Genomic DNA, 16,842 nt, shown 5'->3' with positions numbered 1-16,842 from the left:
CCTTGCATTGGTTCAAATATCAATTATAAATCAAATCCTAGCTTTTAAGGTACATATAAAGAAAACATCCTCTTAAATAATGCATCAAATCTTTCTTTCTCAGTAGTTGTGGTCTTCACATCTAAGTGTTCAGCAAACACACAGAGCATCTGTGTGCTATACACTATATTGTTTTAGCTTCATTGCCTACAAGATACCGTCATGAATGATTTAGAATCTCGAAAAGTTTGAAGCACAAATTGCTATGGCTGCTATGATTAACATGTGTAATCATTTGAATGTTGCTCAAGTATGGAATAATTTGAGTGGAATATGACAGTGACTTGAAGAGATATTGACATTGAAACACACTGGATAAAGAGCAAAATGTGGAGATTCTTTGGAGAGAGGAAAAGAAAAAGGGAGAGTGTGTCGCAAGCGTAAAGGTATATGTAACAGTGAAGTGGGGTTTTTATTAGAAGCTGTGGTGAACTGTAAGTAGTACTTGTGGAGCTGTATTTGAACTTGAAAGAGAGCACGTATCTGAGAACCCAGAGTACTCTATAACATAGTGGTTGCTAAGATGTTGCCATGGCTTAGTTTCTTGCAGAAAAAAAAATCCTATTGTTCTTTTGAATCTCTTGTTAATAAAATATACTTGCTTTATTGATCATGCCTCAAAAATACTGGATATTATTAACTCCAGTCTGAATATTTGCTTTGCATGCATTAATAACTAATGTAATAAATTGAATAAACCTCCCTCATACTGTTGTTCAGGCTGATTTTTTTTTTTTTTAAATGTCATGTTAATAATAGTATGCTTATTCTATAGGTTAAGCTTGTAGTCTATTCTCAACCATCTGTCAGAGCTCATTATTTACTACAAAAGTGGAAACAGAGGCAGGATACATAGAGAAAGAAAAAAAAAATTACAAATTGCCAGTTTTTCAGGATTTCTAGGCATCTTGACAATAAAAGTTGAAGCAAGACTGAAGACTTTAACACAGTTTTCCACTTAAGTCTTTGACAGTGCTCGCTTGGTTTAGAGTCAGGAATCATCTAGACATCAGACTGGATTATAATGTAGTTTAAAAAAAAAACCCAAACAAACAAACCCAGAACTGCAAAAAAAACCCAAACCAAAAAAAAAACCCAAACCCAACAAAGAAAAGACCCCACCTAAAACACTTGAAGAAAACAGTAAAGTGAAGGAGAACATTGTAGGTTACCAATAAACCTAATATAATATTATATAGTTTGTTAACTAATATTACTGTTGACTGATACTGAAGTCCTGACTAGTCAACTCTTACAAGAATTTAAAGGATTCAGCAGACATAGATTTGAAAGAGGGATTTGAAAGCTTTACTTTGACATATAGGTACTTCTGACTTTTGCTTCAGTTCAGCTTTCATTAGAAAGAAATGCCAGTATTCCTATTCCCAATTACAGAAACCACCAAAGTATCCACTTTTTGGATATGAAAACTCACATGTAGAGGAGAAAAAAACAAACCAAAAAAATCTCAATGTCATATTGGTGTTCTATGCAGACTTGAATCTATTTGAGCTTGACATCAGTTCAAGCCAACAACCCAATCTGCACTCTTTTTACTGAAATGAGGTAGGAAAAATAGATTTTTCTTTTATTAGCAGGACCTTGCTGCAAATTTGAGTAATGTCACATTTGATGCATCTGATGTCCATTTGTGTGGAAGAAAGCAAGCATGACTTCAGATAGATGTAAACTTGAGGTGATAGACCTGTAAGTCTTGTCTCTAGAGCCTGAAGGCAAAGGTTGCAAAACCTTTATGTCCCATTGCTGATGAAGTCAAATCTGGCTCCTGTTGTTAAAGGGGTTAGCAGTGGCTAATTTAAAGACAGGCTTCAGATCTCATTGTACTGATAACCTAGAACTGTGGTTACATCTTAAGTTGAGCTCTGTCTGCTAAAGGTTGAGTAGTCTAATGTTGTGGATCAAATATGATGAAATATATTTTCTGGTCTAATATAAAGTCAGTGTAAAAGTCATGTATGTAAATGTAAAATGTTCTCAACTGAGTTCCTAGTTACCAAGTTCTTGAGGAGCTTGTTGAATTTAAAATTTCCCATTAGAAAGCCTTTTGATGCTAGAATGTTGTTTTATTCTTCACAAGCAGCTGAAGTCTTTCTTTGAGTTAGATTCTACTCTCAGCTTGAGTTTCCAACATTGGAATTATTATTTTATTTATTTAATTTATTTATTGGAGCATGTTGTTTCAACTCAGAGTAAATGCCTGTATCTTCCATTTACTGGATTTCTGTGGGAGTTTTACTGCTGGAAGGATGATGAATAACTGTAGGATCTGCATGATCTCCCCAGCCTATATGACAGTGCCATGGCCCTGTCAAAAGATGATACTGCTTAATCTAATAGAGATGCTGTTTGATCTGTAGAGCAGTTTTCAGCTCTCATCAGAGACTTACGAGCCATGGCTGCTTTACTTCAGGCAATGCAAGTGCCTGGTTTAAAGGCCCAGCCTGTTGATACAATCACTGGATTCTTCAGAGGGAATTCAGGCTGCACATAAGACATGTATTTGTTGGCTGGGCAGCACGTGTATCCCTCTCCCCAACCACTTATTTCTGCTCCCTCCATTGAGCAAGCACAAATATTTGTAAGGCTTTGCAGTGAACTGGATCAGGGAAATGATCTGATCGAAAAGTACCGCTTTTTAATTTGTAATCGTGGCCTCAAAGATCAGTCATGGCTCTGGAAAGTCCCATTGATTTCTGCTCAACCCAAACACGTAAGCGAGGTGCTTGACATTAGGTGAGATGAATACCCCTCTTATGTCTGTTTGGTGAAAATTAATTTCTGCTTTGTAATTTTTTTCTCCATTAGTAATTGCATCTGTTGTATGAAAGTGAGAGGGTATGATATTTGGGATGAATAGTTTAATTACCTCTTGAATAGTTTTGTTGCTGTCCTGTTATTAGTTACTTCTTAAACAGTAATCTTGGCAAAACAATTTTTAGAACTATTTAGAGTATAATGAATGTGTTACGTAATTGAAAGAAAACATTGGAGGAAATCGTGAATATATAATTATGAAGGTATAGAAAGCAGCTGCATAGCTTTAAAGCAGAAATGTTGCATTTAAAAGGGGGATGAGGGGCCCCATTCAGAGACATTTATCTTTCTTTAATATATTCTAGGCAATGAGACTCCACTTCAGAGAGTCAGGACCCATGAAGTAGCTTCTACCCTGTGCCATTAAATCTTGGAAAGAAGCTAGAGGGAGATGCCAACAGGGATTGAAGCTGGCTCAGTAACTGCAAAGTAGTTGAATAATGAGTGTTAGCGATTATGTCATTGTTCTCTGTATTTTTTCAGTGTCTGCTTCCCCCCACTTCCTTGGGTGATAAGTTGCTTTTTTGCTGTCTTTTTCTGTCTGTTTCTATGTAGGGTCTGCCCAAATTTTCATAGCTGAGCAGTGTTAAGCAATCACTTCAATAAATATTTTGGGCTTTTTGGTCTTTGTAGGTTGTGATATTGGTGGAAATACTCAATTTTTAACTGTGTCTTTGTATATACTGCAGTTATAAGTAATTCAAAGTTCTCTTTCATAAGGTGATATGGTAGCATTTTGTCTAGCAATCCAAGATGACTTTGTAAGTCTTGCCTTTAACTGACTGTTTTTATAATCATACAGATTGAGGTTTTAGATTTTTGCTTGGGAGGGACATAAATGTTAAACAGATGTTCCTAGAGCCTTAAATTTCTATTAATGCAGATTCTGCATTATGGCTGCTTGGCACTTGAATAATATGTAAGGAACCTTTCATGTTTAGTATGGTTACCTCCTCTTTGACAACCCTTGTTTGTTTTCTCTACAGAATTTGTATCCTGATTTTATGCTTTTCTGTTGGTAATACTCTTCTTGCCACATTACAGGTGTTGCTTATGTTTGTATTTCCTTACATATGTTTTTACTTTTAAAAGTGATTCGCACCAGGAAAAGTGTGGATTTGTAACACTGACTTGTAAATTACATTTTTTAAATTTTATTAAGTCATTTCCTTATTTTTTCGAAGTAAAAATAACTGAACAACTAACAAAACAGTGACATTCTAAGAACTGTGATTTTTGTTAAACTAGTGGGAACCTGCATGCCAAATATCATGTATATTGCATGATACAAGAGTTTCTGGCAACACCACCATACCTTTCTATGCAGCTGGAAAATATCTGTTCTGCATATGCCACAAAATAAACTTAATTTTAAAATCTAGACACTTTGCCTAAATAAGCCACGTTGGCATTATCATTACATTTTCTTTGACTCGTGGTGGGCTAATAGGAGTTGGTGCTGCAACACAGAAGAATCGTATATGCTCCTGACAGTCTGACAGAGTACATCTAGTTGAAGAATAGTTCTGCTTAGTGTTAATGTACATATAGTCCATTGCTCGTGTGGTACTGTTCCCGCCTGACCTGTCATTAATCAGCACTGCTCTTGTGTGCATCTTCTTACTGCTGACAGCATGTTAATTCATCTGGTTTAGTCCTGTCTTTGAAGGTACTTGCTTATGGTGTTGGCTAATTACTTGTACGGAAAAGTTGCTAAAAATTGTTAATTTTCAATAAGAAAATCTTGCCTTTCCTCTCTCTTTTTGGATCATGTATTTTAAAATCCAACAGGATGGAAAGTCCTGGGACCAAGGAAATGCTGCTGCCTGGCTCAGCAAGTTCTGCTTGGGTTTGGCTGAGTAATGCAAAACCAAAAAAATATTCCCATATTGTTTTTACCACTTCTAATATCAACCAGCAAAACATTTGCAGTGTTTCAAAGCTTTATCAACTCTTCCCGTGTGAGATCAGAAGTGTGTTATCTCTGCATCTTCTGATGCAATTAGAGAACTGTGTTCAGGGAAGGAAAGTAAAACTCATCATGGTCCCCACTTTCTGAAGCCAGTGGACTTGCCTCTGTGGCCTTTATTCTTCCTTCAGGAAATTCTCTAGTGTTCCTCCAGTGCTGCAAGTACTTATGGATCAGAGAAACAGGATTGCCTTTTCTCCCTTTTTGCTTAGACAAAGAATGTTCTTCCTTTTTGACAAACCAATAAATTAACAGCTTTTTTTCCTGCTACAGACTAATACAAGCAAAGTTGCCTTACAAGCTGTGTAATTCCACTTCTGTTTAATGCATTGCCTAATTATAATGGGAGTGATTTGGGGAAAGAAGAACATCGAGAAGTATATAGGTACATTCCACCACAGTGCATAAAAAAATAAGGTAGCATAATCAAGGTTGCATAGAATTTTTCATTACATAACTTTTAAGAGTTTAACTTTGCAATTTTAGTATCATTCTTCAAAATTAGGGTATGTGAATTTTGATTTATTTAAAAGGCAAGTATGCTTGTAAGTTGCATATGATATCTTGGAGTACAACTGTGTAGAGGGAAAAAACAGAGTTTTTCTGTTTTGGTTTTTTTTGGGCGGGTGCAACTGGCAGGCTTGTTGAAGAGGTGGCTCATGAAAATTTTTCAACTCATGCATAGTAAATTCTCTTTGTCTTAGGTTCTTAATACTTTGTAAAATATAAAATGTTACTAGTATGTAAGGTTACAAAGTATGAAAACTGAATCAAATGTCACAGGATAGAGGAGACAACATGCATCCTTTCTGAGATAGGAGACTGGACTTCATATTTTAGGTGCCAAATTTTATTTTCAGTTAGTTTTATTTTCTGTTGTTTATGTGTTGAATCAGGGTGTTGGAAATATCCTGTAGTTTACATATTTCAGGTTCTTCCTATACACCCAAGTTTTCTAAAAGAATCTACTGCACCTGGTAGTTAGTTTTTAAATGTGCTGTGTTCAGCCACAATGTTCTCAAAGTGACCTAGAGGTAATGATTGTTTCAACTTTAACCTTGATATTTGCAAGCAAGCCCTTTACACGATCAATTTGTTTATGCAGTAAATCCAGACTTTGGTACTGCTTCTCAGAGACCTTTGCATCTGAGAGACCTGTTTCCTTACAGGGATTATGCCTAGTGTGGCCAGTATTAAATGCGGAAGGGCCAGGGGTTTAGTCTCCCACCATCCCATTCCAAAAATGAAGCAAATAACCGATCGTGGTGTGCTTAGGTATTTTTCTTTGATAATCTGACTGCGATTTCTTTAAGACCTGTTTCAAGTTTATAGGTAAGTAAGTTACTCATTGGGCATTTGCAGTGTGGTGGAGGGAAAAGAGGACTTCTGAAAATAGGAATATTTTAGAGATAACAGGCTGTGAGAGAGCACCAGTAAAACCTGTTTATCCCTAAAATCATAATTACATGAAATTGTATTCTTATTTTTCTATGTCATACTCTCTTGTTTTCAGTTTACTTCGCGTGTGTTTGTATGTGGGTGTAGGAAAGGGGGTATGGAGACTAAAATATTGTATGGGAAACTGAGAAAATCCTCTGCCAATGTCTTTGTGGCACAGAATTTTTCTAAAGCCTTAAAAGTAAGAAGAAATGTTGGCTTATGCAGATGCTTGAGTGGAATCATCATGCTGCAGCTACCACATCTACTGTTGTAACATGTACAGCTTTTTTTGTAAAGCAAAATACTCTCTGTGAATATTACTTAGAGGAACTTCATACTCATTACCCTTTCTATTTTAGAAGCTTTATATTCATAGAAGCAAGGATCAATGTATATTAAGTGAAACCTGCCAATGAAAGCATATGCATGTGTAAACACACAAAAAATACCGAGAAGACAGAAGGCAAATGGTTTATTGCATGAATACTTAGACATTTTACTTCAAGGTTTTCTGTGCTTATGAAAAAAAATTTAAAGATAACTTTTCCAGTAATGAAAATATTAGTATATTTTGACAGTGTTCAGAAATGGTTATGTAATGGCTATGCTTGCTAAGGTAGCTAGTTAATCATTGACAAGAGCTGTAATTATTAAGCAGCTATAATTTACTAGTAGTGTTTGAAGGTACAACAGGGTATGTAATTTAATAGTTAAAACAATAAGCACTTCATTTATGTTTCACTAGCTGTTAGGCTGTTCTTATATAAATTCAGCTGAAAAGACTGCTGATTTTTAAATACTTACTGTAAAAGTGGAAAGGTATGGTGCAATTTGGGCAATAGGAGGCATGCTGCTGAAAGAGCTGTTGCCATGTTCAGAGTTCAGCTATCAAGCCTTTCCTTTGCTTTCCTGTGAAACAATGCCTGTTTTGTTTCAAGGTAGACTTCAGTGTTCACTTTATCTTTTAAAAATACTTGTGCCGGACAAAGAAGTGATGCTTGGAGAGATGTACGTGATTCAGTAGGGAACTTGAAGTAACGCTGGGTATAAGGAGCCTAGTGCCTCCTGGAACTTCCCTAGCTATCCTGGGGCAGGGTACTTGTGCTACCTATCTGCAGAGGAATATAATGTTTCTGTGCCGTGAAAACTGTTTTAGCCTGGGAGAACTTCATGAAGAGCACACTGGAGGAGCAGTGCTGATCATATGCTCTGCCATTCCTTTCTTCCTTTTTTGTTGATGGTTCCTTACAGAGACAAATCTGGTAGCTGCCTCTGGATTGCCAGAGAACAGTTGTTATTATTCTTGGCTATCATTACAAACACAATGTACATCAAGGTTTCTTTACTCTTTTGCCTCACCACAAAATAGCCATGTCACAGGGATAGCAATTTAACATTGTTTTCAGAAATAAAATAAATAAAAGTGATTTCTCATTTCTCAACTGGAGTATATTATCTTCCAGTTATATCAGGGATATCAGGTGCATCGTGTAATGTTTTGGACTCTGTTGGATAACTAACAGCAAACAGCAGTTAGCTCCAGGCGTTACTGAACTGGTTCATGCTGCCTCAACAGAGAAACTGTGCAAAGATATTCAAGATTGAAAGTATTGGCAGAGAATAACCAATGATGTTAACCAAAAATGTTTTCAGTTGATTCTTTGTCTTTCATATTTTGTGAAAGTAATGTTTTGTAAGGCACTGCATCTGCAAAATTACTCTGCATCTTGAGTCTTCATGAGATTGGAAGTGTTGTTCTGAATACATCCAGATGGTTTAGCAATAAAATCTTTGTCAGATAATCTACAATGATCTGTGCTGTTTTCCTGTGGTAGGTGACCATAGATTCCTAAAGCATTAGGGCAATTTTTAATTTTTTTTTTTTAAGTAGTCTTTTATTTAGAGTCCTCATTCATATAATTTCTGATTATTTTTTTCTTCAGTGACTATGGTCATGTATGTTACAATCATTTTAATTTCTATTTTATGTCTTCTGACAGGCTTATGGGTATCAAATTTCTTAATATTTGGTCAGGTTACAAGCCGGTAGGATTTATAAGAGAAACAAAAGTGGTTCTTGGAGACAGGACAACTGTTGAGTTTTAAAAGAAAGTGACAATTGACTAAAGAGTTTCAGATTATGGAAGTTTGGCAGAGACTATAACTGATAGCAATTACACTTCAGTCCTCTATGCGAAAGGAGTTATTTTGTTTCAGTTTTCCAATATAATGTTCTGTTACATTGTAACATAATTAGGCATCACAATCAGCATTGCTTGGATGCTCTTAAAATAAAAGCTGTGCCAGCCTTTCAACTGATCCCTTCAGAAAGAAGTTGAGATGTGGATGAAAACTCTTGTATTGCTTATAAATATTCTATTACAGTGCTGGCAATCTGGTGCAATGTCCTAATGAGTATTTAATGTATCCAATTGGATAACTTAATTTGACAGTTATTTTTAAATACAGCCAAGCTGTGCATAGTGATAGAGTAGCAATGTGACACGTCCAAGTAAAATCAACAGTAACATACCTGTTGTCTTGTAACTGGTGTTAGAAGTTGTGGATAAATTCCCATTCTTAGTCTCCTGGATATTCTTATTTGCTACACCATGTGATATAGAACATATTTTCCTTTTCTAGTTAAAACTATCCTGTTTTGAAGAAATTGGGCAAATGGATCATTACTAAGGGTCCTTGTCTGGTTTTTTTCCTGCTCGGGAAGGGAGAGTGGAATTCTGTCTCATTTGGTTTATAACATCAGATATTTAGAGAGATGATTCTTTTAATTTGTGATTCCTTTCAGTCTTCAGCCTTCAGAACTGACTATTGTATTTGGCTTGGTTTTAATAGTCGAAATACAATGAACCTTCTGAAAACTTTACCATCTCAGTTATGCTGGACAGATCCTGAAATCTTCAGTGTTTACCTTCATAAAGAACTCCATTTTAGTGTGTGAACTGAGTAAAATGAGTAGAAGCTCTGGATTTTGCTGTGTGTTTGTGTCTGCTACTCCTTTAGTTCTATCCTTCCAGGTATATGGTAAAGTATAGCACTGGGGGGGGTGGGGGGGTGGAATCTGTATCTTTGCTCTACAATGGTATTTGAGTTGGAAAAAATGTGTCTCACAAGCTAAATACTGTAACTATTCTTTTTATGAATTGCAGGAAAAAGAATCTAACTAGACACTGTTTAGGTAACCTCTTTTTTTAGCCTCAAAATAGTTTCTTTCAAAAACAGGTACAATGATGCACAGAGCTGTAATGAATTGCCCAAGGATATATAAAACATACTGTTTTGTTCTAATCATCAGAGTTTGATTAGACTACAATTTCAATCTCCCCTTGTACCTGAGGTTTTAACATTTTTATGTCTATTCACTTGGCTAAAAATGAATAATGGGTACATAGGATGTACCACTACAGCCATTTGGTATCACAATTAAAAAATGTGGATACTCTGAAAATCAAAGGAAAGTTTTGCCAAGTCTAATGTATATACATTAAATAACATTGAGTGGCTGGAAGGATGCAAATTGTGGAATAGCAAGCCTTATGCAATACAGACTTTTTATTTTTAAAATTGTTTGTTTTGCCTTACAGTCATGTAATGAACACATTGGAAAACACTATAGGAGTGATATATATGCATCATTGGTTTCCATGAAGTAACAGAAAGGAGTGTGCCCTGATAAGTGCACCTGGAAAAATAAATAATTTTAAAACTGTGTGTGCATTGCAAGTTGTTATAAGCATAACTTTTAGTCTTTAGAGCAGGTCATTCTGCCCTCAGTTACATCTGTGTAATACCTTGTAAAGTTATGCAAATGTAATTGAAGGCAGACTTTTGCCATCAGCCTGGGAATAAAAGGCTTGATTGTAGATATCTTGCTTCAAAACATTTTGGGTTTTGTTGTTTGTTTTTTTTTTTATATATAACTGAATACAAGTGATGGCTGTCTTTTGCCATTAGTATGTAAAGCAGTAGTCAGCACTTCGTATTACTTTTAACTGTACCCTTTTGGTCAATTACATAGTAAAAAAAATATTTTTTTTTCTCTAGAATAAATGCCTGATTTTCATAGGATGAATCTGTCACAGATAATCAAAGAAAAGGATTGATTTCTTAATATAAAATGTTTAGTGTTGTAGGTATCAAAGTAGTTGGTATTTGAAACTTTAAATAACATCAAGGAAGATTTTTTTTTTTTTTTTAATCATAACATAGCACTTCTGTTGTAAAATCAGCAATTGTATATCCCCAAATAGCCAGTTATTGGCAGTTTCAAGCTTCACAATAAACTGCAGTGAACACATGTTCTTTGCAAAGGCCAGTGTTGAGTGGTAACCACAGTAACAGTCAGAGCTTCTCTAACTGCCCGTGCATATTCATTGCATGGACAAGACTGCAGCAGTATGTGTTTGTACGCATACTGAGTGTAACACAAGTATTAGTTACTCAGTGTAGAAGATGAGTTTCTTTTAGCAGAAGTATATCTGTGCAGCAGTAGTAACATTCTGCAGTACATTTACTAATTCCTTACCTGACAAGTCAATAGAAGAAGAATTAAAATTGTGACGTTTTCTTAGGAATCTGTGCTGCTACTCAAAGTTGATGACTCTGGTGGCTCGTTTTGAAGGCAACTTGAAAAACTTATTTCACTATAGGAAATAAAACAAACTCTAAGAATTACAGATATATTGGATTATATATGCTGGAGTACGTTTGCTGAAGGTGTTCTTTGACCAAAGTAGGTCAAAAAGTATTAGTTTGGCCCACTTCTACAAAGATTTTAGTATAAGACAGTATTTTGTTCTCTGCAGTGTCATAAGACCTATCGAACAAATTTAAAAGAGATGAGAACAGAGGACCAAATCAGCGTATCTAAAGCTGTTAGATAAGGTGAGCAAAGACTGCTCAAACATAGTATGTATGCATATTGACATTTGTTATTTTTCTATAAATTTTGGTGGGAAGTGCATAATGCCTGCTCTAGAAACACAATATGTAACTTTTATCAGCAAAGGAGAGAAAACAACAATCTGCAGATGGATCTTGTCATAACTTTAATTCATATTGAAGTATTTTGGGGATTTTTTTTTTTTTTTTCCATGTCCTGTTGATGATTTGTGTTGCATAAAGCTTCTGGAGGAACAGAATGTTGTATAATTTCACTATTGGATTATAATTTATGTATTCAGTGTGCTGTAACTGATTGAAGTATTTTTTTAAAAAGTAATATTCTGATACTGTAAATACAGGGATTTTTTAAATTATTCTTTCACCAGTGTAAAGACGTTTAAGTGACTGCTCTACTTGATCAAAATGGTGGACACTGAAAACCAGCTCTATCCCCTTACTCCTTTGGAAGAGGATGATATAGGCAGCCCTTTATCTGGAGAGTTCCTACAAGATATGGAGAACATTCAAGACCTCTCTCGGTCTCTAGGTGATGATAGCTCTGGAGCTTTAAGTTTAACAGAGTTCCAGTCACTGGGAAATGGTCCAGCATCTGATGGATCAGTTATAACAGGTAAGAGAGTTTTAGTTTACCATAAAACTTTTGTTTATAAATACATAGTGATAGAAATTAAAAACTTTTAAAATGTGATAATTGTTGTTTATGACTAAGTGACACTAGAAATATATAAGATGATCATAGCATGGTCTTAAAATATTTAAGGCCAAAGTTAATTTAGTAGAAAAATGTCACTGAAAAATTACTGTAATATAAAGTTGCTGTTTTAAATTATCATTAGTATCAACACCTTTTTCAAAATAACTTTTAAAAATTGCTATTAGTAGCAAAGAAGTTACTGTGTATTGTAGTCATATAGGAAGTCACAATATTGCACTAAAGGTATTCCCCATTTTTTAAAGTTTCTTCAAATCACATATATTTGAAAAGTACTGTGAAATGTTTGCCAAAAGTTTATAATCCAACCCTTAAAAACTCGCCTAGAATTCCAGTATATTTCAGTGTACTGATGTTTTGAACATGCTGTTTTCTCCCCCTTCTCAAGACTAGCATTGTTCAGGTAATGACTCCTACCCTGGTTAAAGTAACAGTCTCAGAGTGCTAATACATTACACAGTCTTTAGTCAAAAGATCTTTGTGAGAGGCTTTGTTTGAGAGATCAAAATGGAAATAACTGCAGTAGTATGGGACACTGCAATAATGTCAGTAAGGTATTCCTTTTGAAACCATGGGTTTACAAATCTTATAGCAGTAGAGACATTTTAAACAGTTTATGATTAACTTTCTGGTTGTTTTACATTATGTTTTGTTTTGGGGGTTTCTTACTTTAAATTGATTCACAGGCTGTGATCACTATTTTACCTTACAAAAACTGCAGTAATACAACTGAGGTGTGCCTCTGTGCTGAAGTGGTTGAAATCAATAGTGTGAGTTTTGAAGGGAGAAGGGAGACCTGCCTCTTGGCACTATTGCCCAAAGGAATGTTTGTAGAAATACGATTTGGGTCCCTTTTGGTTGCAGACCTTCACATTAGAGAGATGCCTTCTACAGGAAAAGTTATTATGTGCTGCGTTTATAACGTAGTCCTTCTAAGACATGAGGTTTTTTAATTGTGTGTGTGTGTGTACAAGTCCTACAGTAATCTAGATCAGCTTCTACCATCAAATTCTAATTTGAGTATTGAGTGTTCATTGCAAAATGTTCTAGTTTTGCTGTTAGAGAAGATGGAAACTGTAAACTTTTAAGGCTCAAATTCCATAAGGCAAGTAAAAAGAAATGAGAATCACACTTCGAAAAAATCCTGGGTTTTAGGCTGTTCTTGATGACTCTGATGCCTGTGGGCTTGGCAGTGCTGGCAATGCAGACTGAGTTCTATGCCAAGGCTTTTTCCAACATAATACTTGCTGACCTACATTCATGAGTGTTTCTTAATCATTCTGTTAAAATAACACACCCATCAATTTGCTGAAGTCTTGTGGTGCAAGTTGCAAGATGGAAGATAAAAGAAATTCTGGCCTCAGAAAATATTTTCCTCAAATAAGGTGGAAATATTAATTGAAATAATTACAGTTGGAATGTGTTAATTTTGCAACGTGTTCATCTAGTAGTAAAATGTCTGGAGAGTTTATTTCATCGTACAACAATTCAGAAATGCTTTTCCCATTACAATGAAAAGGTAAAATATCCAAGCAAGGCTTCTATTGCTGGATTATCTTAGAAGCAGACATTTGTGTTACCTTCCTTTTAATACCTGTTCGACGTTTCTACTGGTGTGCAGGAGCATGCTTTCACTTTGAGAAAATTCTTTAGAGACAGAAGCTGTCTAACTGCTTGTTAGGCCTCAGTTTAGATCATCATTTAAAACTATGAGTAGCTCTTCAAAAGTCAAGGGGACTTCAAGTGTATCTTAACTGTAACTCAGCATGAGCTAGGAATATGTCTCTTGTCATATCATAGCAATAGATGCTGTGATGCTCGACACTACAGCACAAGAGATGGAAGATATAACAGCAAGATGAGCTGTTAGTAACCTTTCTGGAAAGAGCGAGTGACAGGTTGAACGGATGTTGTGATACACAACTGAAGTCATGGGGGGGTTCCATTTCATTGTGGTGGGTTTTTTTTCTTTTTATATTTTGTACTATTTGTCTTGAGCAGTAGATATATGTTGAATACTGCTTTTCAGTTTAAAATTTATGTCCTTTGTGAAGATGGTGTATGTGCATTTTTATGGTTAAGAAAATTTCCTTGATTTAAAAGAAATACTAATTCAGTACTTTTTAGTTACTTATTTTAAGTTGTGGAATAAAATAATTTCATGTTCACATCAAATTGAGAAAGATTTGAAAAAAAATCAAAGTGAAAAACGGAACACAGGAAAATCCCCAAAAGCTTGGTTTTCTCTTATTTTGTGTGGCAAATATTTATTGAAACCTCAAGAACCATTATCACCCTTCTAGTTCTTGTTATCAGGGTTACTTTGGTAAGGCTTTTTGTTTGTTGACATTATACGTCTCATCAAAATTAGCAGGGTACACCCTGTATGTTGTGTGTGTTTGCACTGTTAATATAAATATTACTTATTTTTCAAACACGTATGGCCAAATTATTAGTTCATTTAATGACTATTAACTCATGATTATTTTTTAGAATAAGCTCATTTTTGTGTGGATTTAGTATAGAAATGGTATCAATCTTGATAGTATAGTATTTATGAAGTGTTCCTTTTTCTTTTAGACACCCTTTCACCAGCATCCAGTCCTTCATCCATTAATTTTGCCACAGCTCCAGGTAGCATAGATGAATCACCCAGTGGAGCATTAAACATTGAATGTAGAATTTGTGGGGATAAAGCCTCAGGCTACCATTACGGAGTACATGCTTGTGAAGGTTGTAAGGTACAGTCGTAATTTTCTTTTTAAGAACCTAAATCATGTTGCTTTATTTACAGGGTTATATGAAGATAAACATTTGTTATATAAATGTTTAATTAATATAATTCTAGCCATTACAATTATTTAAATAATAAACATATCTGTGATCTTTTTTCTGAAATAAATCATTCGGGTACCGTAACTGGATACCATAACTCAATACCAGACCTTCATCAAGCAGGGGCAATTCACAATGATAATTTTAATGCTGCTTTTCTGGATATAGTTACTTAAACACTAAAACAACTTAAAACACTAAACTGTGACTAAAAGCCAAGCCTACTTGCTCCACTAGTGTTTTATTTGTGTTGGGAGTATGGCTGTGAGAAGCATGAGAGTTTGCTATATTTCCATTGTAACACTAACAAATCCTGAATTTCTCATCTCCACCACATTTTGCCTGAATCACTTATTATTGTACCTCTTGTAGTTTTGGGGCCAGTGCATGTCTCTGGAGCAAATTAATGTTATCATTAATGTATAATTTTTGGGATGATATGGCCCGTGAATTATAAGATTCTTTTCTTTTTCCTTCTAATGTTTTAGTTTTCCATTTTTTTTCTGCATTATAATGTAAGGTGAGAGAAATAATTATATATGTATACATTTTTCTTTCATGCATAGTGTCAGAATATGATAATTCCAATATAAATCTTACAGAATAATGCTAGAATATCTATTAGAGATGGGGAGCCAGTTCATAGTCAGTTGCATCCCACAGTCTTAAACGACCTGTTGTTATGTCATGTCAAGCAAAATGTTGCCATGTCTCTAAATTTGCTAACCCTATGATTTCGTAGTATGAGACTAACCTTACATTCCATTATCGAAACATCACAGTAAGATCTGTTGAGTTACAGGCTTTTCTGTAATGCTCATTTTTGTGTCCTTGGCTTTTTCTATACACTGTGCTGTGTTGTCATACCCCTCACATTTGCTGAAGAAAAGGTGTGTTAAATCTGTGTGTTTGTGTGACTTACACGTATGAAAGATGAAGGTTATTTCTGACAGAGGACACGGAGAGAATGCGTACAAAAGCAATATGTGACTGTTTGGCTTAATCCTTAAGAGCAAATCTGCTCAGGTACTCTGGGCTCTTGGTCCTCTCCCAAGAAAGAGGGGCTGAGAGCTACTCTCTCCTTTCGTGTTTTCCATTCTATACATGCCTTCATACACACCACTTCACTGCATAGATTCTTACCTTTGGACAGGTTATACTTCACGTATTGTTTTGCTAGCAACATCAATAAACAATAAAAGAAAAAAATTTACCTGTATGATTGAAGTTTAGTAGTCAATATTCTTTAACATTACATATTGTTTTCTCAAACTTTTTATAGGGTTTTTTTAGAAGAACAATTCGGTTAAAACTCATCTATGATAAATGTGATCGCAACTGCAAAATTCAGAAAAAAAATCGTAATAAGTGCCAATACTGTCGTTTTCAAAAGTGCCTTTCAGTTGGAATGTCACATAATGGTAGGTAAGAGTGCCCTTAATAATATGTTTGTTCCTACCCAGAGCCTGTTTCTGGAAGCAGGCACTTGGATAGCGTTTTTGCTTATACATATGGGTTGAACCTCAGATTTTTACAGTATAGATTGTGGCGGGGGACACCAGTTTCCCTAATGACTAGTTAATGTAGTTGATACACAGCTGCCAAATGTACTGTTATGAGCTCTACACAATTGCACTGGATGTCTGTCCGTATGAATGTTCATTTAGTTGCTTTCTTCACCCAGAACTTTGGCACCATTACTCCCATTGAAACAAGTTTCAGTACTGGATGAATTCTGATCAAGGGGATTGTAGAGGAGTAGGAGGAGAACAACTAGCTCATTGTGGAAGGGAATGATGTAGGACAGAAATTGGTAGGAAACCAGACTTCATTATTTTTCAGATTACAGTGCAACAGCTCTTGGGCAGATGGTTCAGGGAGTGTGGGGGGAGGGAAAAGATCTATGCTGACTGTGGAACAGGAATCTGGTAGGTTGCTCGTTAAATGGAATGGTAAAAACTCAGAGCGTTTAGATATCCAGTTTAAAAATTATGTTATTGTTTGTGTTAATGATTTAAGATAAGGCTGGTAGGCCTGTGGCTTACAGGCCAATTTCAACCCACAAGGCAGTTTTATGCACAGTATGTAG

At 35.4% G+C, this 16,842-nt stretch overlaps 1 protein-coding gene across 8 annotated transcripts in view; it reads left to right on the top strand.

The window, feature by feature from the left end:
* Window positions 1-16,842, top strand: part of PPARA (peroxisome proliferator activated receptor alpha) — a 43,945-nt gene that overhangs the window by 12,124 nt on the left and 14,979 nt on the right. For 5 of the 8 annotated variants that reach the window (XM_030040864.2, XM_030040866.2, XM_030040863.2 and 2 more), the window contains 3 exons: window positions 11,572-11,816; window positions 14,499-14,659; window positions 16,036-16,174. In XM_030040864.2, the coding sequence (XP_029896724.1) occupies window positions 11,609-11,816; window positions 14,499-14,659; window positions 16,036-16,174 (508 nt within the window). In that variant the 5' untranslated portion in view covers window positions 11,572-11,608. Of the gene's footprint in view, window positions 1-5,999; window positions 6,176-11,106; window positions 11,186-11,571; window positions 11,817-14,498; window positions 14,660-16,035; window positions 16,175-16,842 lie in introns of those variants that run through there. The other 3 variants (XM_030040865.2, XM_030040870.2, XM_030040871.2) reach the window with 3 other exon arrangements.

The sequence above is a fragment of the Aquila chrysaetos genome, chromosome 17, assembly GCF_900496995.4.
Source record: "Aquila chrysaetos chrysaetos chromosome 17, bAquChr1.4, whole genome shotgun sequence".
Taxonomy (NCBI): domain Eukaryota; kingdom Metazoa; phylum Chordata; class Aves; order Accipitriformes; family Accipitridae; genus Aquila; species Aquila chrysaetos.
Note: the sequence above shows the minus strand (reverse complement) of the source record. Positions and strands in the feature narration are given on the sequence as shown.